This window comes from Eretmochelys imbricata, chromosome 11, assembly GCF_965152235.1.
Source record: "Eretmochelys imbricata isolate rEreImb1 chromosome 11, rEreImb1.hap1, whole genome shotgun sequence".
Lineage (NCBI taxonomy): Eukaryota > Metazoa > Chordata > Testudines > Cheloniidae > Eretmochelys > Eretmochelys imbricata.
The window spans coordinates 39388532-39414773 of NC_135582.1; the positions used below are offsets into that span (position 1 = coordinate 39388532).

At 42.2% G+C, this 26242-nt stretch overlaps 1 protein-coding gene across 4 annotated transcripts in view; it reads left to right on the forward strand.

Annotated features, from left to right (window-relative positions):
• UBR3 (ubiquitin protein ligase E3 component n-recognin 3) overlaps positions 1–4525 on the forward strand; it is a 215571-nt gene extending 211046 nt beyond the window's left edge. For all 4 annotated transcript variants that reach the window (XM_077829550.1, XM_077829551.1, XM_077829553.1 and 1 more), the window contains one exon: positions 2105–4525. In XM_077829550.1, coding sequence (XP_077685676.1) covers positions 2105–2222 — 118 coding nt within the window. In that variant the 3' untranslated portion in view covers positions 2223–4525. The remainder of the gene's footprint in view (positions 1–2104) is intronic.
• The last annotated feature ends 21717 nt before the right edge of the window (positions 4526–26242 follow it).

A 26242-nucleotide genomic window follows, 5' to 3' on the forward strand; every position in this document is an offset into this window, starting at 1 on the left:
GGCCACTGAACACCAGACTGGGCCCAAATAACTGCCTGGTATTTTGGAGTGTGGTTTAGCATACAATCCACCTCCCCCAGATCAAATAAAAATTAATAAAGTTGCACCTTTCCATGTTAAAATTCATCCCTGTGTCTTTGTTTCCAATTATGCAGTGTTAAATTTTTATTGTGCAGGAGCCCTGTAGAAATTATATCAAGCTCGTAATTCTGTTACAATGAGAGTCTTCAAAATCCATCTTGAGTGTGATGTAACTATAAGATAAATCACCCATATTCAAAACCTAACTTACATTTTACCAACAAATTTTATCAAATTGGAAGTCTGCACAACAACAATTTTGAGACTTCACACAATATGTGTAGTAAATACACATATCAAGTAGCAAGGCATAAGAACATAAGAGTGGCCATACTGGGTCAGACCAGTGGTCCATCTAGCCTAGTATCCTGTCTTCTGACAATGACCAGTGCCAAGTACGACAGAACGAATGAACAAAACAGGGCATCCTGTCATCCAGTCCCAGCTTCTAGCACGCAGAGGTTTAGGGACAGCAGGAGCATGGAATTGCATCCCTGACCGTCTTGGCTAATAAGCACTGATGGACCTATCCTCCATGGACTTTTCAAATTCTTTTTTGAAGCCAGTTATACTTTTGGCCTTCACAACATCCCCTGGCAATGAGTTCCATAGGTTGACTGTGCGTTGTGTGACATAGTACTTCCTTTTGTTTGTTTTAAACCTGCTGCTTATTAAGTTCATTGGTGACTCTTGGTTCTTGTGTTATGTGAAGAGATAAATAACACTTCCCTATTCACTTTCTTCACACCACTCATGATTCTATAGACTTTTATCATATCGCCCCTTAGTTGTCTCTTTTCTAAGGTGAAGAGTCCTAGTCTTTAATCTCCATCCAAAGCACACGTATTTAAGTCAAAAAGTCCATTGGTGGTGCAAGTAAAATACCGTTTTCACAAAATTAATATTGTCTGCAAACTTCAAATAAGGGCAAGATATGCTGGTATGCGCCAGCTTCTTTTGGGGCACTCCATAAACCCAATTTAACTAGTTGATCAGACCAGACCACCCACCTCACATCCCAGCAACCCTGAAATACTCACCACAGCCCCATCAGCTACAGCCACCAAGCCTCTCCCCATTCACCCCATAGCCTACTAACAACTCACCCCAAGCCCCTCACTCACTGCTCCATGACCTTTCTGGCCACTCACCAGCACCTCTTCTGGCTCAGCACTCTGCTCCCCTCCTGGACTAAGGCAGCTTCTCCTGATCCTGGTGCCAAGCTCTGCTCCTTTCCATCACCTCCCCTGCACCTACCCAGCACAGGCCAAATTTGAGTGATGAGTGGCGTAATGACTTGGCCCATCAAATTGCAGCACCATGCAAGATTGGCGCAGGTGGCCTCCCCTCCGTCATGCATTCATTTTTTTCTTTTCAGTTTGTGTACATATATGTATTTTTATAGGATGCCTGTCTTTGTCTTTGTTTTAAAGCACACATGCATTGAAGCTCTTGACAAATAAACACCTTAAAATAATGAACTAAGCAGTAAGACATTCATGCCCGATAGCCCCTTCGTCTGGTGCATGGGGTCGCAGTGCTGCTCTGCCCTAGTTTTCAGGTGCCAGAGTGACATTCCAGACCACTCGGGCAGCCACTCCACCTCTGTGTGTTTCATTCTTCTGCATGTTCTGATCAACCATATAGAGCCCTTTCTACACAGAGCACCACTTCTCTGTAGACTTAGGGAGCGTACTCAGTACCTAGACTGCTGCCCCACTGGCCTCTCCCACAGCTTTCCCTACAATATGGGCTATTGAGCATTAATGTCTTACCGCTAAGTTCATTATTTTAAGGTGTTTGTTTGTCAGGAGTTTCAATGCATGTGTGCTTTAAAACAAATGAAGACTGGCATCCTATAATATAAATATATGCATATGTACATGGAAACTGAAAAGAAAAAAAATGCAAAAATCATTAAACTTCGCTTTTAGAACATTACTATTAACTTAGAGCCACCTTATAAATATTTTACATTTGTTCTGCGCTATTAACTGTTGATTTTTTTTTTCTCTCCCTGTAGGCGTGGTAAACCTCTCTACATATGTAAGGAAAGATACAGGGTGCTTGAACAGCAGTGGATATCTCATACCTTTGATCACATCAATAAAAGATGGGGACCACATTACAATGGATTGTAAACTATCACTATTATTGTACCATATCATCGCCTTTACCATGAATGAATGCAACTTGACTGACAATAGCTTTAATTGAATGGGGGTTTAGCTCTTTCATGGTGGGGGGTGGGTGGGGGAGTGAAACTATGCCAATATATGAAGTCTTTCAATAATTAGGTGCTTTTGCTACCAAATTAATGGTACGACAGTTTAAAATTTAAAAATCTCTTCTGAATGGTGTGAAAAATCTAAATTAATTCAGTAGTCTCCTTTTGTTTTGTATTTTTCGAATTCCACTAATGATGACAAGCACAAGTTACTTGTTTAGGGATGACAGGTCCCAGGAACCTTATATTTCTCTGGGTGGAATTGAGTCATTTAGCATCTTCTGCTGAAACACTGTATATGTGTATTACATCTGCTAAACATACTGGATAGATTTTTCTTTACCTTTCTTGTATTAATTTGAGATTTTTGCTTGATATCCAATTGTAATGATATAAAACACATGATTTGTGAGACTGTATAGTAACACTTGGTCTAAAAGTAGAACTTTAAAGAACATTTCACTTATTGTTAAAGATCTATTGAAAGATTTCACGCATTGCTGAAAACCTTATTTATTCTCAGGAATTTCATAGATATTTTCCATGTATAAGTGAAATAGCTGTGAATTAGGTAGCTTGCTATGAAAACAGAACACGCATTCTTTCTTATTTTTTCTTTTCCAGAAATGAAATTTGCCATTTCAGTTGAGTAAATTACTGGCGATAACATATATAGATGTTACTGTCTGTACAAAATTTGTCAGACATACAACATGGCAGGTTCTAATTACAACCCTGCCTGCCTGCCTTTCGTTGCCAACCAGATGCATGTTGCAGAATGATTGGATTGGAAACATGCGGGTTATCCTGCAAATAAAACACAATTTTGAATCTTCCATGTCAGCTCAAGAGGGTCATCTGTATTATATTTGTGCAGAGTAATCAGTGCTCTTTCTGCTTGATTTCCTAAAAAGAAAAAAGCGCAATAGAGGTGGTCCTGGTGAATGAGCAATGCATCTGAATCCTCATTGGAAGAATACCAAATAAACAGTTTATATTCAGAGGGCTTACAAATCCATGAGAATAGGCATGATTGGGCTAAACTCCACACTGTATGTAGGTAGGGAAGATTACAGATAAATACTGGTATGTAATATATTGCTACTAAGCTTTTCTCTCAAATGAGTCAGACATTTGTTGGCTATTTCATACAGTGCTATCAAGCAGTTCCTGGTACTAGGGACTTTTCATAGCTTATGTAAAATAAAATTTATATGTGTAAAATAAAAAATCTAATGCTAAAACCATGTGTACAAAATGGAAACTGATTCCTCTTTAAGGGTCTCACTGAAAGTCATTATCTAGTGAAAAGTGTATAGGGGAAATACAATGACTGTACAGCAGTCAAGAGAAGTGGACAAACAAAAAAATTTTAAAAAAGTGACGCCCTGAGTTTTCCCCAAGATCGACCATTAAAATACATTATAATGGTGTGCTGTTTTTTATATATATACATATATATATTTCAAAAGTATTAGAATACTTCTTGTAAGATTAGAATTATTCTGTTTCACCAACTGAATAGCTATGTCTTTTCCAAAATACTACTTTTTTAATATTGTATCATAAGTTCAGCCTGTAATATTTTTGCATTGCTCATAATGAATATTAGGCCATTTTGTAAATGTGGTTGAAGAGCAAAAAGATTCTTTACATCTCCAGCACAACATTATTACAGGGCTCATGAATTTGAGTAATCTATAGTTTGAAACGCTGATGCTATATTTACAAGAGATAATGTCTCCAGAAATTGATTACTGTGTATTATTTAAAATGGAATGTTTTATGGTTGTGCATATGGATGTGAAGTAAAATTATTAGCCTTAACTTTAAAATCTGGGTATTTCATAGTGTTTATTTTGGTATTGGTGAATTAGTCACCAGTCAATAAAAAGAAGAAAAAGAAAAAAGCACTTGATTCAAGAATTGTACTTGAATATACATGCATGCTGCTAAACTAGAATTTTGATTTCCCCCATAAGTTTTTTAAGCCTGCTATATTAAGCTTACTTTGAAAAATAACAGCTCCAAACTAGAGTGGTGGGTGTGGGTGTGTGCATTCTTCAAATGTACTGGTGTGGTATCCTGGATGACTGATTATTTAAGTACAGTACATTACTGTAGAATTTAAATCAATCTTTATAACACATCAAAAAGTACAAAAGTAGGAGTACAGTAATCAACATTGTAAGATATGTTAATAAAAGTCTACTATCATTCTGTGTGTCTGTGGGCTTTTTTTTCTCTCTACCTTAATGATCCGAGGTATATTTGTTATTGAAATGTGTTCGGTGTCTAAATATTTATAGTTAATATTTATAGTTAATAGTTAATGCATGCAAAAACATTTTGTACATAAAGCAACACTGGAATGTTTTATCTTTTTGGCCACTTAGCTGGTGTGTGGGTGTGTTTGATTACTCACTTCAATTCTTTTAATTTCATTTTGCTCTGAGTTATACCACTTAATCGTCTCTTATCTTAGTCCAAACTTTACCTCAGTCTGCTGTTATTTCACTGTTGCTATGGAAAACTGCTAACAAAAAAAAGTCCAAATTAAGAAACCAAGATTTAGGGAAAACCATGTTTGTTTGGTTTTAAGTCAAATTTATATTTGAGGTAATTCTATCAGTGGAATTAAACTAGTAATGAATTTGATTTATTAAGCCTCTTTGAATCTTGAACAGGTGATAGTAATGCTCTGCTCAAAAAAAACATTGCTTCACCTTACTATTACTAATCTGGTCTTTATCCTCTTTGTGGGTGTGGATGTGTGGTTTATTGAGAAGGTTTTGATGAAGCAATTCCACCCACACTTTGGTTCTTACCATTTGGTTGTCTGTCTCCATTCTGTCTTCTGCTCAGTGCCCTGTATTAACATTAAAAAATGGTTTTAGTGGAACCAGATGTTGCCATTGCAGGCTCTATGGAGGGCCTGGTAGGTGTGGCACCATTCTTTAGTGAGATCTGGTTATAACTGGTAGTGACCAGATTTTAAAGAGAGAGAGAGAGAGAGAGTGTGTGTGTGTGTGTGTGTGTGTGTGTGTGTGTGTGTGTGTGTGTGAAATACTGAATTTGCAGTATGCTATGGTGTAGGAATATAAGATGAAGACTGATGTTTTGGTTTTAATGGTTATTTTTAATTGTAATTTCTTTTGTTCACACTTTCACTTTTATTACATTTTAATTTGTACTTTCTCTTATCACTGTCTTACATTCCACAGATTGTATGTAATATGCTTTACATATTAAATATGCCTGTTCCTTTAAATAGTGTTTGAGAAAGCAAAATTTACTGTTTGTTCTATTGTTAAATTGGTGACAGTTTCAAAAAATTAATCTAATTATCCTCCAAACATCACTCGTGTTTTGTCTGCACTAGCATATTTAAAAAAAAAAACACAACTCACCTATTTTGAAAAACATTTTAAAATGAGGCTTCATAGCCCTACTTAAATTTATTCAAAATGAGTCCATATAAGAGTATCATTTGGAAAGCTATTTTCTATAATTTTATCTCTTGATTCAGTGAATGGTCCTCTTTTAATTTGTGAAAATTGGAACAGACTCCATGGAAACCCTCACATCATTGAATAATTTACTACCCAATAAACAACTTATTATCCATTTTGTATTTTAGCTCTGGTATGTACCAAATGGCTAGTAAACCTTTCTTATTAGTCAAGTGTGAAAACAGATGTTTACGAGCTGAAACCTACAATGTTTTTCTCTGCTCCACCACCCCACCCTCACGAAGCGCGACTTTTCTCTGAGAAATGTATTTCTCTGTAAAGCCTAGTTTGAAGCAATGGATTTACCATTCCCTGGATTCAGTTTCATACTCTGTGTGCACGCTGGTAGTGCTGCTTATAGTTAATGATGCCCAACACTTTGCGTGATCAGTTGCTTGTAACTTTGCCAAACGTTAACCATTCTGGCTGAAATTTTCCATGCTGGGTATCTGACTCAGGCTGAAATTTTTTAGAACGTTTCAGCAAAAGTAGCGAAGTGGTTTCTAAGACCAAGAATGGGGGGAAATGTTTTTAATGAAGTAGGCAATATGCATAAACACATGTATGCAGTGTTGTTGCAGCCGTGTCAGTCCAAGGATATCAGTGAAATGGAGTGAGTGACAGAATCTCTTTATTGGACCAACTTCTGTTGGTGAGAGAGGCAAGCTTTCAAGCTACACAGAGTGCTGACCTCACCCATCTTTTCTCTGTAAACTCATGTTCCACATTCTTTTCTTACTTTAATATGTCAGCTAGATAAGTTTTAATGGTTGTTCAATCCTAAAGAAATACTTCCACTCATCATAGTGACATTTGTCCCAAAATCTAAAACTTCCTCCTTCAGCCCAGGGTTGAAAGCACCATTATTTTTAATATTCCTGAAATGTGTTCTTTTTGTTTGATCAAGTGCTTCACATATACCCAATTAGTAAGTGCACTTTTGAATGGTGGGTAATACTTCATGCAAGCATTTTGGGATGTAAGTCCAGCACAGTTACATAACCAGTTTCAGTTCCATCTGTATACATGATTGAGCCTCTCTGTTGGAGATCCATGCCAGTACCAGTCTAATTTCTGATGCCCTAGAGTATGATATCTCTTGAAATCTGGTAGTGCCAGGCCTTCCATCTCAGCTGGATGTTTCAGTCATTCTGTTTCGATTCTGAATTTTATGTGCTTCATGTACAAGACTGATTTCATTTGAACTATTGAGGAGCGGGAAGTTTTGGTGTTGAACAGATAACGTGCGTTTGTTCTTTCAGATCTGTCAACAACTTTTAGCATGTGATCAGGAGGTTTTGCTGATGCACTTGAAGATTCTGATTATAGTCGTCATCCTTAAGCAGTTCCATTCTTCCCTCTTACAAGTGGTTCCAGTCGGTCCTGTTCAGCATGGGTGTGGGATTGCTGGGGGACCTATAGCCTTGGAGTGAAATAGCTCCTTTTCATTTCTGTGATGCACACCTCACCACAATTTATCCATGCCTTTGTTACCTCCACATTATTTATTTATATATGTTCACTACCCCCACAATAAAAGAGTACCCATCCAAAGCTCCGAGAGCCCTTGGCAATCTTATAAAAATACACTAGTAAATAGTTTAGATTACTGAAATGGGCTTTTACAGAGGGCCACCAATGAAGACAACTTAGAATCTACAGCTAGTTCAGAATGTGGCTGTCTGTCTGCTTAATGATGTATGCCATATGGAGTATGTTACACCTCTACTTTGAAGACTTACCCAGAAACAAATGGAAAGTCAGTTATTTCTGGGTTTCAAGGTATTGCTATAGGTCTAGAAAACTATGGCCCCTACAGTGAATGTACATAATGTGTGGTTTGGCATGTGTGTGAGGCTTAACTTGAGGATTCTGATCACTTCTCTGGATTGAGCCCATCCCACCCACCTCCAGACCAAAATATGACCCACATTCTACTTGAATAGGGCAAGTTCCCTACAACTCTTGGGGGGAGTTAAGTAAGTACATGGATTTTTCTTTCCTTAAATCAAGGCTCAAGAGGAATTATGGGTCAAGTACTTACCATTACTGAGGCATAACAATGTGTAGAATATAAGCAATAGTCAACTTGGTTTTGTGAAACTAAAACAAAGGTCTGAAAGCAGCTGCAGGGATTTTCTGTTCTATATATATATTTTTTGTTTCCACATCCTCCCCCATCTGTCTGTCTCCATGTGTTTTCTCTTGTCTTATATTTAGATTGTAAACCAGGGGTGGGCAAACTTTTTGGCCCAAGGGCCGCATCGGGGTGCGAAACTGTATGGAGGGCCAGGTAGGGAAGGCTGTGCCTCCCCAAACAGCCTGGCCCCTACCCCCTATCTGCCCCCTCCCACCTCCTTGTCCCGTGACTGCCCCCCTCAGAACCTCCGACCCATCCAACCCCCTCCCCCGGCTCCTTGTCCCGTGACTGCCCCCTCCCAGGACCCCCCGTCTCACCCGGGATCCCACCCCCTATCCAACCCCCCCTGCTCCCTGTCCTCTGACTGCCCCCCAGCCCCTATCCACCCTTCCCCCCTCCCCGACAGGCCCCCCAGGACTCCCATCCAACCCCCCCTATTCCCCGTCCCCAACCACCCCAGAAGCTCCGCCCCATCCAACCACTCTCTCTCCCCTGACTGCCCCCCGAGACTCCCTACCCAACCCCCTCCACAGCCATGCATGCGTGCGCTGCCGCCGCTCCCTCACCATGCTGCTCAGAGCGGCAGGAGCTTTCAGCCCCACTGCCCACATGGTGGCATGGCTGCGGGGTAGAGGGGACAGCAGGGGAGGGGTCCGGGGCTAGCCTCCCCAGCCAGGAGCTCAAAGGCCGGGCAGGATGGTCCCGTGGACCAGATGTGGCCCGCAGGCCGTAGCTTGCCCACCTCTGTTGTAAACTCTTTGGAACAGAAACAATCTTTTTATTCTGTCTGGACAGTGCTTAGCACAATGGAGTGCTGGTCCATGATGAAGACTCTTAGGTGTTATGGTCATGCAAATAATAATAGCTGCTATCATGAAGTAAATATAAAACGGAGCATGTGTAAGACTTGGAGCACAGCAAGATTCTGCAATTCCATCACATTTTAAAACTTCACTCCTTTGCCCACAAAGATTTCTCCATGATCTGAGTCGTTCGACAGTGAGCATACGCTTGTTTCCCAAAATCAACTGTGGCTTAAATATCTGCTATGACCCTGTGGGTATCTACACTTTCCAGAGCAATTTCTCCTGCCAGAGGCTAGCATCATTAAAAACACTCAGAGTCAAGGGTGTTTAGCACCTTACATGCATCAGATACTGTATTAACAGGGTATATATTTTAAAAATCATTCATATAATTCAAATAACCTTCTGTCCACATGTAAAACACAACCATTTCATAGTAGCTCACATTGCCACTTAACAAATGCCTTCAAATAAATAGAATACGGGAACTAACTGAAAATACAATACACTGATGCCATCAAGACTTCATTCCTAAACATAATGAAGATGATATATTTAATTTGAATAGTGGAAAGAGCATTAAAAGGGCAAAAAAATTAGGTGAGCAGAGAAAAATTAAATTGACATTCTTTTAGAAACACAATTTATTGACCAGGGCTTCTGGTTAAGCACTATTTAGTGTTTCATGTAAATTGTGGTCAAAAGTGATCAATTTTATGCACAGGATGACAGTGAAAATGTCAAATTGTGTATGTTTTGTTAGTCTATTTAACTAAAAGACCAAAAAGAAATCCATAACAAACAACCTAAACCACAATGCTTTTGTGACCATTTTAAAGTACATCAGGTTGTTTTCAGGTATGCTGCAGTGCATTTTTTCCCTGAATGTTGCATCTGGCTCTCAGAAATACAAGTCAAACAATGTTACACTGGTGAATACCAATGAAGAGGTTCCCCTGGCAACAATAAATAGGAGAAAGCTCAAACCATTTAAGTAATTTACCTTTTTAAGCAGCGGGCTGCACAGATGGATTTGAACTCTAAATAACCCATCAGAAGGTATTGTACTGTGAGCAAAAATGAAGCAAATACAGGTTTGTGGATTTTAAAAAAAACATTATGTAGACATAATTCAGCTCACTTTCTAACACAAAAAGTGTCAAGTACTGTCTGTTTAGGGACTGTTTCCTAATTGACATGTTTGATACAGAATTCAATATCTCAGTTTATTACTGTGTCTCCGGTTTCCAATTTTCTGTATTGGTGGCTAAAAGTGTGTCCCCTGTTTGGGGGGATTAGTGAAGAGTAGAAGGCACTTGTCTTATTAACCTGAAAAGAAAAACTGATTTTGAAATGTTTGATAATCCACTTTATTAACATATTCTATGCACAGACTATGGGCCAGGATTCGAAAACCCTGGGGCAGTTGCTGAGCTTTGGACAATCTAACTCAGGTACTGTATTTAGACATTCCTGCTAAATCAGTTCTTCCCACAAATAATTCTGGGAGCAACAATGAGACCAGGCTGAAACCCTGTTCAGTCATCCTATGTACGTGTGTGAGATATATATATATTATGTGCATGATGAAATCTATGTAAAATATCTGCCCTCAAGGGAGGAGAGGTCTTCAGCCTTACACAGCCAGCGTACACCCCAAGGATCTGCAGAGAAAAAAGAGCATAAATTTATGGACTCTGGGTCATTCTAGGCCATGTCCCTGAGGTGCCATCCTGCCACTGGTTGCCATGGCCATAGCTCAGCGTGCTCAATAGAGCCTGTAATGGGGTTGCACTCACATCTCGCGAGTGCCCCTGGGCTGAGTGTGTGTGCCTGCACTCTCTCTCCACCTGTTTGTGGTATGTCTTCACTGACAGGCCTCTGGCCAAGTCAAACACAGTCTGTCTGTGAGATAAAAGCAACACAAACCCCTTTCGGGGTACAAGACCAACAGGGGCCTCTCGTAGTGCCCTCTGTAATGTCTCTCTCAGTTTGTCCCTGCCGTGCCCCACAGCTCCTTCCCTGGCGGCAATGTCTTCCCCCTCTCAGGGCCTTTCTGGCTACAGCTCTTCAACTGGGCCACTACGGTTCAATTCCCCTTCTGGGGTGCCTCGAAGTCCAGGCCACCTTCCCAGTGGTGGATGGGGGGGACCCTCTTCTCTGGGTCCCAGCCCAGGGACCCTATAGATAGCAGCCATCCACAATGTCCCTTTAAATAAACTGTGTTGCTGCTATAATTCCCTAGGCCACTTCCCCATGGCTCCCGCACAGTCTTCACCCTGACCTCAGGGCCTTGTCCTTGTGGAGTCCCAGCAGCCAGCCTGGACCACCACCCACACTCCTCCAGCTCTAGCAAGGAACCGAACTCGCTCTCGCCCTGCAGCTCTTCTTATACTGACCTGCGGGGCCCTGATCGGCTGCTTCCCACACAGCCGCTCTAGGCTGCTTGGAGGACCTCTCTCCTACCCTTTTCTGGGGTGGGGTGTGGAGGGCCACAAGGCCTTCAGCAGGGGGCCTCAGGGCCTAGTCCACACACTCACAGAGCCGTATAGATTCTACCTCACAGTGCTCTCCACCTAGAATTGTTTTATATCGCATGGAATCTTTTACCTATAGTGCTGCTTCATCACCTCCTATGGCCTAACTCATGTTTCCTATGTAGTTTATAACCATCAATGAACCTCTTTATTGGTTTATTCTCAACCCACTGTAAGTTCGCACTGCCACTTTATATCTAGGAATTGTCTTAATGTCAGGCATTCCAACTCACCATTTTTTGCTTTTCTATACCTTAAGTTGGGACTTAATTATGCTATCTGCAGTTATTGTTACTATTTTGTTTATCTTGTTTTGGTCAGAAGTTGGTTGATGAGAAACTTACTTTATTTAATTAGTTCTCTGGCTCTTTCCCACTGCAACTGTAATTACTGTCTTACTTCATGCTGCAACATAGTTTCATTTGTACTTCTGAGGCCCTGCAGCTGATGGCTTCTCCCAAGCTCCCAGTTTCAACAATCTTCCAAAACCTATTTAAAGCTCCAACCCTGCTCCCATTGGAATTGATGGCAAAACTTCCATTGATTTTAGTGGGAATAGGATCAAGTTTTAACTGAACGTTGCTAGCAGTTCATTCCCCTTTTGTTTAAGGCAGAAACGCTCCCTTATACAAAAGTTCTTCCTTTCTCAAAAGAGTTTCCAGTGCTTAATTGAAATCCCTCCACTATTTTGCTCCATGCAGTGAAACACCTTAATTCTCCTGCTATTGCTGACCCTCTGACTACTAACTGGGTGCATCTCAGACAAAATCCATCCTCAAACTTTCTTAATAATCTGATCTAAATTTAATACCCAAGACCTCTCTTCTACCTTTTTCTGTCTTGTTGGTATGTTTCAAAAATAGAGGCTTCCCCCTAGCATCCTTAAAAAAGCTAGCTATAGTGTGTGTGCTACAGAGCCCTCAGCCTTGAACGCATATGTGCACCCCAGGGTGTCTGTTATGGACCCCAGTACTTTAAAGGTGGGAACTGTAGTGACAGGGCATATAACTAGGTGCAAGCATGTAAATTACAGGAAAACCACATGTAAAGCCCCTTGGGCAAAGAGGATCTGACAGCAGAGACTTGGGGGTCAGAGAAGGACCAGGATGAGATGGGGTATTTCCACATGGATCAAGTGAGACGTGGCCTGGGAGAGAGACCAGGGAGTGAGGGAAGTTCTAGTGGCGGTAACCCCATAGTAACTAGGCAGAGAGCTGATGAACTGCTGAGCCCAAAAAGGGGCTTATGAAGAACTACTTTACATTGAAAGGCCAAAGGGAACTGTTTCTTTATTTTGTGGTTTAACAAATCAGATCCCAAGAAGGGGTTGTTACCTGACCTGCAAGTGCACATTCATGGGGAGCTAAGAAGAGGAAACTCATACAGCAGACATGCGACCCAATGAGGTAAGATCACTTGAGCACAATATGCATGATGAGTTCAGACGCTTTTATTCCTCATGCCAGTCAGCCAGAAATGCAAACAGCTGTCATACACCTCACCAAATATCACTACTGTCTCTTAGCAACAATTTTTAGTTCAAACAATTTCATTCTCCATTATGTCTTTGCTTTTCATTCAACAATGTTGAACGATGGCCTGCCCATCCATCACTCACTTTGGACAAATTAAGACTAAAGCACATGCTTATCTTTATAGAGTGTGAGCAATCCCATTGACTTCAGCGGGACTGCACACAGTTCATAAAGCTCTGCACATAGGCTTTGTTCATGCAAAGCGTTATTTTATCCAAGGTAGGGACACACATTTCATGTCTCTTTAATTGCAGACAGAATGGGTGTTTTTACTTTCCAATACACTTTATGATTGAAATGTTTCTGAGGAATCTAGTGCTAATACCTTTCCATTTCTAATGAGGATGCAACTTGAGACCATTACTCCTCGTTCTGTCATCTGCTACCACTGAGAACAGTCTAGAGCCATCCTCTTTGGAACCCCCTTTCAGGTAGTTGAAAGCAGCTATCAAATCCCCCCTCATTCTTCTCTTCCGCAGACTAAACATCCCCAGTTCCCTCAGCCTCTCCTCATAAGTCATGTGTTCCAGTCCCCTAATCATTTTTGTTGCCCTCTGCTGGACTCTTTCCAATTTTTCCACATCCTTCTTGTAGTGTGGGGCCCAAAACTGGACACAGTACTCCAGATGAGGCCTCACCAATGTCGAATAGAGGGGAACGATCCCGTCCCTTGATCTGCTGGCAATGCCCCTACTTATACATCCCAAAATGCCATTGGCCTTCTTGGCAGCAAAGGCACACTGTTGACTCATATCCAACTTCTCATCCACTATAACCCCTAGGTCCTTTTCTGCAGCACTGCTGCCGAGCCATTCGGTCCCTAGTCTGTAGCAGGGCATTGGATTCTTCCGTCCTAAGTGCAGGACTCTGCACTTGTCCTTGTTGAACCTCATCATATTTCTTTTGGCCCAATCCTCCAATTTGTCTAGTTCCCTCTGTATCCTATCCCTACCCTCCAGCGTATCTACCACTCCTCCCAGTTTAGTGTCATCTGCAAACTTGCTGAGGGTGCAATCCACACCATCCTCCAGATCATTTATGAAGATATTGAACAAAACCGGCCCCAGGACCGACCCCTGGGGCACTCCACTTGATACCAGCTGCCAACTAGACATGGAGCCATTGATCCTGACAATCCCGTTGAGCCCTACAATCTAGCCAGCTTTCTATCCACCTTATAGTCCATTCATCCAGCCCATACTTCTTTAACTTGCTGGCAAGAATACTGTGGGAGACCATGTCAAAAGCTTTACTAAAGTCAAGGAACAACACGTCCACTGCTTTCCCTTCATCCACAGAGCCAGTTATCTCGTCATAGAAGGCAATTAGATTAGTCAGGCATGACTTGCCCTTGGTGAATCCATGCTGACTGTTCCTGAACACTTTCCTCTCCTCTAAGTGCTTCAGAATTGATTCCTTGAGGACCTGCTCCATGATTTTTCCAGGGACTGAGGTGTGGGACAACCACATCTCCACGCAGTATTCAAGATGTGGGCGTATCATGGATTTACAGAGAGGCAATATGATATTTTCTGTCGTATTATCTATCCCTTTCTTAATGATTCCCAACATTCTCTTTTTTTGAGTGCCTCTGCATATTGAATGGATGTTTTCAGAGAACTATCTAAATGACTTCAAGATCTCTTTCTTGATTGGTAACTGCTAACTTAGACCCCATCATTTTATATGTGTAATTGGGATTATGTTTTCCATTGTGCATTACTTTGCATTTACCAACATTGAATTTCATCTGCCATTTTGTTGCCCAGTCACTCAGTTTTATGAGATCCCTTTGTAGCTCTTCGCAGTCTGCTTTGGACTTAACTATCATGAGTAGTTTTGTATCATCTGCAAATATTGCCATCTGTTTACCCCTTTTTCCTGATCATTTATGAATATATTGAATAGGACTGGTTCCAGAACAGACCCCTGGGGGACACAACTATTCACTTCTCTCCATTCTGAAAACATACCATTTATTCCTACCTTTTGTTTCCTATCTTTTAACCAATTACTGATCCATGAGAGGACATTCCCTCTTATCCCATGACAGCTTACTTTGCTTAAGAGCCTCTGTTGAGGGACCTTATCAAAGGCTTTCTGAAAATCTAAGTACACTATATCCATTGAATCCCCCTTGTCCACATGCTTGTTGACCCACTCAAAGAATTCTAGTGGATTGGTGAGGCTCTTGTAGTGTGACCCTGAGAGAAAGAGAGCCTTTTTGGGCAGAGTGCTGGCTGGAAAAATAGGCTTGGAACATGGAGCAAGGAAATTCTCTCCTGTTGCTTGATTCCTATTGTGTTAAGGAAACAGCACTTTGTATACGTTTTTTGTAAATAAACAGGATTGCCATACCTGACTCCATCAGCAATTTCTCCTCCTAACCGCTTGGGTCAACAAGGGTAACTGTATTTAAAAAAACAAAATCCACAAAGGTTTGGAAAAGAGAAGTCTTACAATTATTGTTTCCTTTAAAAGGAAAAGGAGTACTTGTGGCACCTTAGAGACTAACCAATTTATTTGAGCATGAGCTTTCGTGAGCTACAGCTCATCGGAAGTGAGCTGTAGCTCACGAAAGCTCATGCTCAAATAAATTGGTTAGTCTCTAAGGTGCCACAAGTCCTCCTTTTCTTTTTGCGAATACAGACTAACACGGCTGTTACTCTGAAACCTTCCTTTAAAAGGAAGATTTTCAAAGTCCATATGGGATTAAATCTAAACTGATTACTTTGGATATATGCAAATAACTAAAACATTTCATACCCATCAAGTGAAGGCAGTTTAACTAATTATATGTTTATATTCATTAATTTTATTTCTTGAAGTAGCCGTTTCTTTAAAACTCGCTAAATATTATGTAGAGGGTGTGTTTAATGGCCCTTTTCTAAGAAACCCAAGATATTTTCTGTAGGGCATTGTGCTGTATTTTGTAAAGCAATTACTTTAAATAAATTAAAGTTTTGCTTAGAAAAATAAAGCCCCAGGCTACATAAACATTTCAACTAAATGTTAAATGGGTATTAAAATCACTAGTCTTGAGGGAAATACAGGTAGAAAGCTTTGGAGTTGGCATCACATGGGTGACGGCGTCTGGCCCCTATTTTTCATATAAGAGGCAAAGCAGAAAATATCCTTGTGCTAAATGGACTGGGCTGCAGCCCAGGATGGTCTGTGACCCTAGATGGCCTCTCAGCAGCATTGCTCTGAGCTGTCAATCAAACTGCAGTTTGAAACATTTACACATATTTTAAAAAACAAGAGTCCAGTTCTTCAAACTCTTCCTCCAGAATCAGTCTCATTGACGTCAGTGGCTAGAGACCGAATTACCATGTTTGGTTAATGATAGTGTGAAGTCTTTGTCCAAATGGTACAATGTGTATGGGGTGCCTGTTCTCTTTTCCCCTGTACACACAGCAAACATCTGCTTCCAGGCAGTGGCTTTTACATTAACAAAACAAAACAAGAGGGAACAAAAGTAAGGTTTCCACAAGAGACCACACCATGTAGCTGCATCTCTCCACTGTAACAGGTTACACTAAAATTCAAAATGACAGTTGTGTTTGCTGTGTGTCTGTGTGTGTGTGTCCATTTAAAGGTGCAGTGTTACATATGCTATTGAATAATACAGAAATAAATGTGAACTATGGTGCGTACTGCTCTATCATGAATTGCTTTCTGTAGGAAATAGCAAACCACAATTCAGAGTCTAAATACTGTAACTGTAATAACTGACTTTAAAAATTGTGGTGTACTCTGAGTCCTTGTTGTCTTTTGTCTTATATTTAGATTATAACCTATTTAGAAAACGGACTGCCATTTGGTTTTGTGTCTGCAGAGTGTCCCGATGTATTGCAATACAAATATGAACAATAATCCTATTGACCTGAATGGAACTTCTCAGATGTAAGGTATGTATAAACACCTATCAGGAAGAACAGTAGTGAAATTGTTGTACCCTAATTTGCAGTGCTTGCAGTATACTAGTCTTTCCCCCTGGATTTTAAAAAGTTTTGGAGTTTTGCAGAGTAAATTAGTTTACCTTGGGGTCTTAACCCGTACAGGAGCAGCAACACATGTCCAGTGCCAGTCCCTGTACATCCCCAGGGAAAGGTCGTCAGTTTTCTGGGATGTCCTTGCCACTACAATTCAACAGTGGCAGTGGAGCACAGTAATGAAAGGAAGGGCAAGGCTAAGGCATCCCTTACAGCTGAAGTCAAGAAGCTTATTTCTGATGCACTTGAGGAAGCGGAGCCAGTAGAAGGGACTCAGAATGTGGACTGGAGGATCAAAGTGACAGACAAGTGAGGATTCTAGCAGGCGCATTTTGAATGCAGCTCAGGGGGTCAAGCCCAGAAAGGAGAGATTACAATAAGAAGTTGCAAGATAAGGCCTTGGACAAGAAGCTGGGCACCATGGACCCAGGAGAAGGGCTGGTTCTAGTAGATGTCGGATATAGCCCAGAGGTGAGAGTGCATACGGAGGTCTGTGGGAATACTCCCATGATGACCATTCACCAAAGTGACCCATGGGAAAAGCATTGGGTAGTGCTGAAGTGGCCTTTTGTAGAGTACAGACATTTGCCTGCAGAGGCAAAGTAGCCTTGAGAACAAAGAGTCCAGTGAAAAGGAGAAGTAGCTCTAACTTCCATTATTCCTGAGCCTTGTAGAATGCCCTGAGTTGTCTTCCTAGTTGTGTTGTCCCCTCAGCACTGTGGGAATTCAGGGATGCTCCTGAGGAAGAAAGACAGCTGGAATGACATAGAATCATAGAAGATAAGGGTTGGAAGAGACCTCAGGAGGTCATCTAGACCAACACCAACTAAATCATCCCAGCCAGGGCTTTGTCAAGGCAGGCCTTAAAAACCTCTTAGGATGGAGATTCCACCACCTCCCTAGGTAATCCATTCCAGTGCTTCGCCACCCTCCTAGTGAAATAGTATTTCCTAATATCCAACCTAGACCTCCTCCACTACAACTTGAGACCATTGCTCTTTGTTCTGTCATCTGCCACCACTGAGAACAGCCTAGCTCCATCCTCTTTGAATGTCCCCTTCAGGTAGTTGAAGGCTGCTATCAAATCCCCCCTCACTCTTCTCTTCTGCAGACTTAGTAAACCCAGTTCCTTTAGCCTCTCCTCATAAAGTCATGTGCCCCAGACCTCTAATCATTTTCATTGCCCTCCACTTTCATAGAGCCAGGCCAGTGTCTTCTGTAGCAGCAGTACAATAAGAGTGCAAATGGGTCAGTCCAAAAGCAAGGGAAATTTGAATATGCTCACTCCATTGTGCCCAAGATTTGCAGCTCTGGTGATGCTACATGGGTGGGTACCCCATAAAAATATTACCCACAGCAATACATAGGCCCACTTTGAGGAGTCTAAGACAACTGCACAATCTCCGCCTCAGAATTGCTTTGCTATTTTATTGGTGTACAGGCAGTTTAAATCATGTATCCTGTGCTGTCCAAAATCTCAGCTAGAAATACTGCAGTGTCTGTATTACTGACCTCCTGTGACTATAGAAAGAAAGAGGTTTGGGAAGTGACGCTGTGGCTCTTTGGGTGCTTGAAGATTTGCCAGGAACCAGTTTTGCAGTGTTTTTGCCAAACACAGATTGTATGACAGAGTTCATTGGACAAGGACAATGATGCAATTCTTGCTATGTTGGTGCCCAGAGAGGCTCACTAAAGAGGCCTCCTGAGATCAGGCAAGTATGGCGGGGAAACTGTAACAGGAAAAAGAGAGAGACAAGTCCTAGTCTTAATCAGCCTTCCATCACTGAGGAAGCAGAGGAGAGGGGAATAATCTCCTACAGAGAGTGCGGCAGTGTAAATTAACCTGAAACACGTCAGCATTCAGCGAGGAATTTGGAAACTATGGTAGGTCTTTTTTTTTCTCTTCATTTTTAAAATAAAGGCCAGCAACTTCCCCCTTATCTTAAATGTTTAAATCATTGCTCATTTCCCTCTGAGAGGAGACCTGAGAACTGGGTGTGTAACATATACTCTGCACTTGTATAGTGCCTTCTAGAGACAGCCTGTTTTGTTAATGCATGCAGATGATCTAATAGCCTAAACACAGAGTCTAGGAAATTAACCCAAGGACATGCAAGGGAAGAGAAGAGGACTGAGGGGAGAGGCTGCAGATTCGCAAAAGAAAAGGAGTGAGAAAAAAAGCATCATGCAAACCTTACACACAAGGGGCCAGGTAAGCACTCGATGTTTTATCAACATATTTTGAAGCTGATACTAAGGTACAGAGAACCACTTGTGAATGGCTGAGCACCCACTTCTTCATTGCTTCAGTGGGGCTGAGATCACTCAGCACTTTGTAGGATGAGCCCCTTCGTGGCAATGGGGAAGAGTTTTGCCTCCCCATGAAACGGGGGTGCAGCAGTGCAAAAATGTGAAAGCCGCAGCATGCCTGACAAATGTCCCAAATGCTGAAAACCGTTTAGATTCTGTATATGAAGTGGAAGATTTGCCCCTGGCACATCTCACTAAATTCTGGGGTCCAGCCTCCTCTTTGTGCAAAAGAGATGCACTGAATTACGTGGAAGTATTTGCAATGTCAGATGGTTCCAAAATCATTTGATGAAGCTGAGTGGCTCCTAAACTGGAGAGCAGGAGGAAAGGAAGCAACAGCAGAAGAGGCTAAGTCACCTACTCACTTGGTAGTGAGCAGGAAGGGGTTGCTGCCATCCAGGGTGCTGAGATTTTTCTCCAAGACCTTTTTCACTCAGTTCCCAAGAAATTAGCTCAACTCCAGATTCGTCATTGAGGTTTTTTTTATTCATATCATCGTTGGCATACAGCAACACTATGCTACAGTGATGAAGCTCAAATGCAGTGGGGGTGGGTACAGGGGTTTACCACAACTCCAAAAGCACACAATAATAAATCAGATTAGAGATATAGACTGTGTGCGTGTTACATAAACAAATCCTGGACTGTCCACAGGCTACAAAATATGCTAGTAAACAAAACTGCAGCTGTCAATTTATCACACATTACTCTTCTTACTAGTTCTTTATCTACTAACGACATTATTTACAAGGCCACTTGTGAATTCATGCTTTGTCCATTGTTAGCCTGTTTCCTTATTCTCTTTTCTTTCATTGTTCATGCAAGGCCTACACAGGGCTCCTAAGCCACAAAGAAGCAGAGCAGTGCAGCTGGGGAAGGCCCCTGCCATGGGGCACTCCTAAGTCCTACAGGGCTGGGGAGTTGTTATTTATTAGTAGGATTACTGTAGCATGTCGGAGCCCTTGTCACGGGCCAGGACCCCGTTGTGGTCGGCGCTGTAGTAACACCAAACAGAACGACAGGAGTTATGCTCTGCAGTTTGAAAGCCCTGGGGGTGGCAACCATCTCGTGTTCCAAGCGCCTTAGGCATCCTGCTCCTTCTTAAATGATCCTGCCTTCATGCCCTCTCCTCCCTCCACCGTCCCAGCTAGTCACACACACCCTCTCCGGGTGGATGGACAGGTGGGAGAGCTGATGAGAAATGACCATTTTTGTGGATTGATGAAGTGCAAACGGATTTAAACAGCATCTTGGCAAAAGGGAAAACGGAATGGCTCTTTGCTTGGCCTCACCACTGCATTGTAGAGTGGGGCCCCGATTTTTAGTTCCCAGTTCAAGAAAGTGGAAAAACAACCTTCTAATCACTGACCAATTGCTTTCCAAGGGAGTGATGTTTTCACAAGGAATTTTTGTCTCTTCAGTGAAGAATTATTTTCTGAATGGTGCTCTGTGTAAGGTCAGGCTGACTTTCTGTGTGGTGACAAGGTCTCACTGAATGCTGGGATGCTGCAAGCTCCTGCCAGAATGACCCTACCGTGGAATAAAGCTCTGCCCCTTGAAATGCTGAGCTTTCCCTTCTGAACACTTCACAGTAGAAAGTGACTGTGCAGGGAAGACCTGAGCCTTCTCCTGTAGTGATGTCACAGTGTGGGAAAGCGGGGGGAGCAGGATCTCCCCATTCTTTGGTGGTGCTTTGTATGGAATGATAGATATTAGGCCAGAGGTGCTCACTGGCTTGTGCAGCTTTTCTGTTAACTAGCATGATTAGTGGGAAATGTATTCTGGATATGAAGGACACCATAAAATAGCTCCAGTATTCAGTGAACTGAGTCACTGATTACAGTTTCCCAAAAGGCTGGTGTGAGTTTTAGGTATACATGAAAGTAATTTTTTTTTTCGCTTGAACCATCTTTTGGGCTCTTTTATTTGCGAGTAGATATGATGGCAGAAGGGGCAAAGATTTAAAATTGTTTGCTTGTGTCCGAAGGTCATTGGAATTGGGGGAGAGGTAAGGGAGGGCAGCTTGGAGTTTAGGAAAGATGGGGGAGAGCAATAAGTTTTGGGATAATGCTGTCTGATTCAGTAGGATTAGTTACTGTCTCTCCCAGCTTTCTGTGCTAGTATGAAGCACTGGTGATTGTGGGAAGTGTGTGATGTTACAGTGTTAACGTGTGGACAGAGCATTGAGCTATAAGTATTTCATAGCAGCACCCGAGTTCTCGTTCTGGGTTTTCTGTTTCCTTGGAGAGAATTTCATATTTAGAAACATTTGACACAGTTAACGTAGGATTTCTCGCTTGCAAAACTGATGAAAATTGAAGAAGCAGGGATGCCTCCTGGGCTTCGTGGGCTTAATATTTTCCCTGTACGTTTTATGAAGTACTTACAAAAAGCGAGTGGGGTGCATGTGACACAAATTGTCACGAATATGGGAAAAGTGAGGGCTCACCCTGTGTCCTTTGGGAGCTAGCTATTGCAATAGAGCAGTTACAGTCTGTGTCAGAGTCCCAAGTGAAGGTGTCAGGCTGTAGCAGAGCATTCCACAGCTGTACTTGCTGACTTATCCACTGGCAAGATAGGTGCAGTTGATTCCAAGACCGATGCATTCATTCTTTTAATTATTTATATGCTTGCGTCTCTAATCAGAGTAACACCGTGACAGTGGCTGGGAGCTGCGATTGTCATACTACTGTGAGTGCTTGGTCAGCCTGCCTGTGATACAGCCGCTGCTGCTGCCTCTTGCACCCACCAGGCACCAGACACACATTGCTGCTGTGACACAGCATGGCCAGAGGGCAGCAGGAGAGAGTTAGAAGGGAGCCTTCTTCCCTGTAGAGGGAAGAAAGTTTGCTATAGATTACGTAGAGCACCTGAAGCCAGTCACCTGATAAAACCCTCCTGCTTCAATCAGACAAAGAAAGGAGTTGAAGCAGAGTGGATTGGTGTTAGGGCAGGAGAGGGAAGTAGCCCAGGGGAAGGAATTGCTAATTCAAGTGGTTTACCGCTATCCCTAGGGCCCCTGGGCTGGGACCCAGAGTAGAGGGCGGGCCCGGGTCCCTCCCTCTCCACTCCCCTCCTCTAGGACACTAGTGGGGCAGTTAATACCCTAGTTCAGGGGCAAGAAACGGTGCCCTGAGCCCTCCCCAATAAGAGAAAGCGCAAGACCCATCAAAGTAGTGCCGGCAATTTGCCACGCTTCCCACATGGTCACTCCTTATGCTGCCCACAACTCTCTGCTCAGCGTGCTCCTCCCAAACAGCTCCCTCTACTCCTAAGGAAAACTTCCCTTCCTGGTTTTCTTCTGGTCACATGACACAGGGGTATGTCTACACCTTGACTTGGAGGTGTAAATCCAAGCCTGAGGATTGAGCTCGCGCGCTAATAGAGTGCCTGAGCAAGCAGGTGGGAGCAGCCGCCCAAGTGTGTGCCTAGCGTCTCAGTGGGGTACGTATGCAGGGAGTCGAGCCTCTAGTGCTGCTGCAGCTACCCTCTCTTTTTACCAAACTAGCTCGATCACAGCTAGCCGCTGGAGACAAGCTCTGTCTCCTCAAGCTGGAATTCATACCTCCAGTTCAAAGTGCAACCATACCCACGTAGGTACCCCCTCCCCAACTCTCGTGAGAAAGTCCCCTCCAACGACAATTCAATAGCCAAGACTTGCAAACTGACTAATGAGTTTGGGGTGCTCACCTTGACACACCTTAAAGATGCCTGATTTTCAGTGGGTTGGTGCTGAGCACATTCTGAAAATCAGGCCTTTTAAAGGTGTGTTGATCAATCAAGACTTCCAAAATCACTAGTTGCTCTTGAAAATCTTGGCCAAGTTTTATCCTGCTCTTTTGCAGTCCAGGATTCAGGTTTTAAAATACATTGACTGAGCCCTGTGACAGGCAGCGCAGGAAAACTCTCTTCAATCCCTTTACTAATTAAATCGGACTTCATCCGTTTTGAGTTTCTCTGTGTCATGCATCAAGCATGAATGTTCTCCTCAAGTGCTTGTTAATTATTAAATCTGTATCTGTTCTAGGTTTATTGCTTGGAAGAGAAAATACCTCTTGCCTAGTGCGGCATATGGCCAACAAGAACCATGGCAGGTAAAAAGCAGAAACTTTAGGGTTTTTTTTAACCACATTCTCTTTTGCTGTGGGTCACCTTTGGAATGGAAATGTAATCTATACAATAGGGTGCATGTACTTCAACAGCTGTTGGGCTGGGTGGCCTGTTACTGTGAAATAGCTGGAGAAATGCCAAAGGTTTCACATGTCTTGAAGGCTGTCAAGTTTTTGCTTTTTCATGTTGTTGCAGCATCTGAGAATGCAGCAAGCCTTGAAGCAAACTGAATTGGGTAAGACAGAATTATTAATATTCATATCATATATCACCTTTTGAGGGGGCTGGATGGGAATGAATGTTTACAAGAGGAGTTTTGTTGCTCTGACCCTTTCATTCAAAATAGAACAGTCCTTGTTTAATTCTGCTAACCCTTCATAATTATCTTCCAGATGAGCAGTTGTTAGCTGGTGAATTCTAGCTATACTTGCAGCTGTATTTCTTAACCTTTTATTACACACTTTGGGAAACTGAATCTATCAAGTTAGGGAAAATAACTGGTACTAAAGTTTATCATAACCATGGTACATGGTGAAAGAACTAATAACTTATTCAACTGAGGAAATTTATTTAAATAGAACCGTGTGGAGTGGTCCCTGTTGTTGTTGCTGAATTGCTTCTCCTCACACCTACCCCACCTTGTGATACGCACAAACTTGTTTGACACAGTTTTGACCTCAAGGCATGACCAATACCCATTTTGCTAGTATTCCCTGAAGGCAGAACTGCCCTCCAGTTTGCCGGCTTGTATTCCTGTGCAGAAACTACATCCTAGAGAGTATGTCAGTATGATGTACATAATTAGGAAGTAAGGATCAACTTGACTGGTTAAATTTCTAGTTACATTTGGTGAGAAAGCTTTTCTCTTCAACTTTGAGTCTGGAAACACAGCACAGAACTTGACTTCCAATAACCACACCTGCTAGCTTCCCCCAAAAGGAATAATAATTATAAATGGTACTTTATAAACTGCCAATCTTGAATTATGGGTTTCTTGCATTGAAGATGATTTCTCTGATGGGCAGTATCTATGGTATTGGAACATGAAGATGTATTTACCACCTGGAAACTATAAAGAAGAATGGGTTTGTCAAGTGTGTAGCATTTCTTACTCTCATTATTTGACTCGTGGTATACATTCTTTGCCTAGAGAATGAGATGGTGGCTCCTTCTCAGGGCAAGGATGGTGGCTGAATCAATGGCTAACTACAGTTATGCAAGATTCAGAAGCCTGCCTATACAGGAACTTTTGAAGAAAATTGCTTTATTGAGAATCTTAATGTTTTAAGGAACATAGATCCTACCTATAGACTTGCTTACATGGAGTTACCTCTTATGTTTTAAAATCTATCTACTCTGGGTGGGGTACGTATGTATAAATGACTAAAAAGACTAGCTTTGTTTGAATGCACTGTATGAACACATCTGAAAACAAGACAGTTGGCTCTGCTGCACTAAAGTGATCTCCATTTTTGCAAGGCAAAATGTAGTTTAGATTAGCACATTTTTACAGGGCTAGACAAAGTCATTCATGTGCAAAAGATCTGACTCCTGTTAACTGGCAGATGCCTATGCCCTTGACAAAGGTGTTTTTTGCAAGATATCTGCAGATATAAAATTGACAATGGTCAGTACTATATGCCAAACTCTCTTTTCTGAAATGCTTTCTGTGCCGCAGCTATATCAGTGGCTTATAGAGGGCCTTGAGCCTGTGAGGTGCCAGATGTGCTCAACTCCCATTGATCTAATGTGCGGTGAAGGTACCCAGCACCTTGTAAAATGGCTGGGGGCCCTTACTGATGTACAGATTTGTTGGAGATGAAGTGGTATCATCTGCTGCTTCTTATGGGTGGTTGAGGAGAAGATATTGGCTTTCATGCTTAATTCTGCTTCTTGCCAGTCAAATCCAGAGTAATAAATGCTCCAAACTATAAGGGACCTGGAAAGGGTCCATAGGCTGGGGAGTGCTGGTTCTGCTCTTCTATGGTGGACAGAGCAAGGATTGGGACTGCAGTACTGATATCAAGGGAGATCTTGTCTCACTTATGAATCCAATTTGAAAAGAAAAATCCTCACCCATCTTCCTGTAGTGCCCCCTCTCCACCTGGTTACCTCCTTTAATGCCAATTTGCTTACAGGTCTGGGTTTTTTTGGATTCTGCCACCCACTTAGCAGGGTGTATCTTTTTTCTTTTTTTTTTCTGAAGTTATTTGGTGGTGCCTTCACCCCCTTGCTTCTTCCTGGCAGGGTTACCAGGGTAGCTTGAGCAGAAAATTTTAATTACAGGGTAATTCCCACTTACTTGCCAGATAGTTGGAGACTTTCAAGAAATAACAGAAACACATACAATATATTTAACACAATAATTATATTAAACAGGAGACAAATACAACATAACAGGGTAAAACACTATTTTTAGGGTCACTGGTGCCCACACTGAAAATACCCATGACTTGATGTAGCAAATGTAAAATTAGTGTCCCGTTGGTACACGTACTTTTCTGGGGCCCTTGATGACCTATAATCACAAAATTTTTCTTTGTAGTGGTTTAGCAGTGTGGCTGACTGGGTTCAGTACAGCCCAAACATTCCTTTAAACATTCACACGAGCAAGCAGAACTCATCTACTACTCTGGGCCACGTAGAGAGGCTTTGGATTCAGTATGCTCAGGTATTCCTGCCCTCAGCTTAAGGACACTGTAAACACCAATGAGGGGGAGAGATGGTTTATCATGGTCCAGCTATTAGAGTAGTTATTATTATTTTTTCTGAACAAAACAGCTGCCAGTTCTTGACTCCTCGTTGGTCTTTTGTCTTTTCCCAGTGTGTGTTACTCACCACAGCATTACACCTCACTGGGGAGATGCGTCTGTCCTTGAACTTTTACTCAGACTGGGGGACTAGGTAGGAAATGGAGGTTCCAGAAAGTCTTTATCCTTCAGCCCCTCTCCGTAGAAGCAACGGGACTCTCTTAAACCAAGATTGAGGA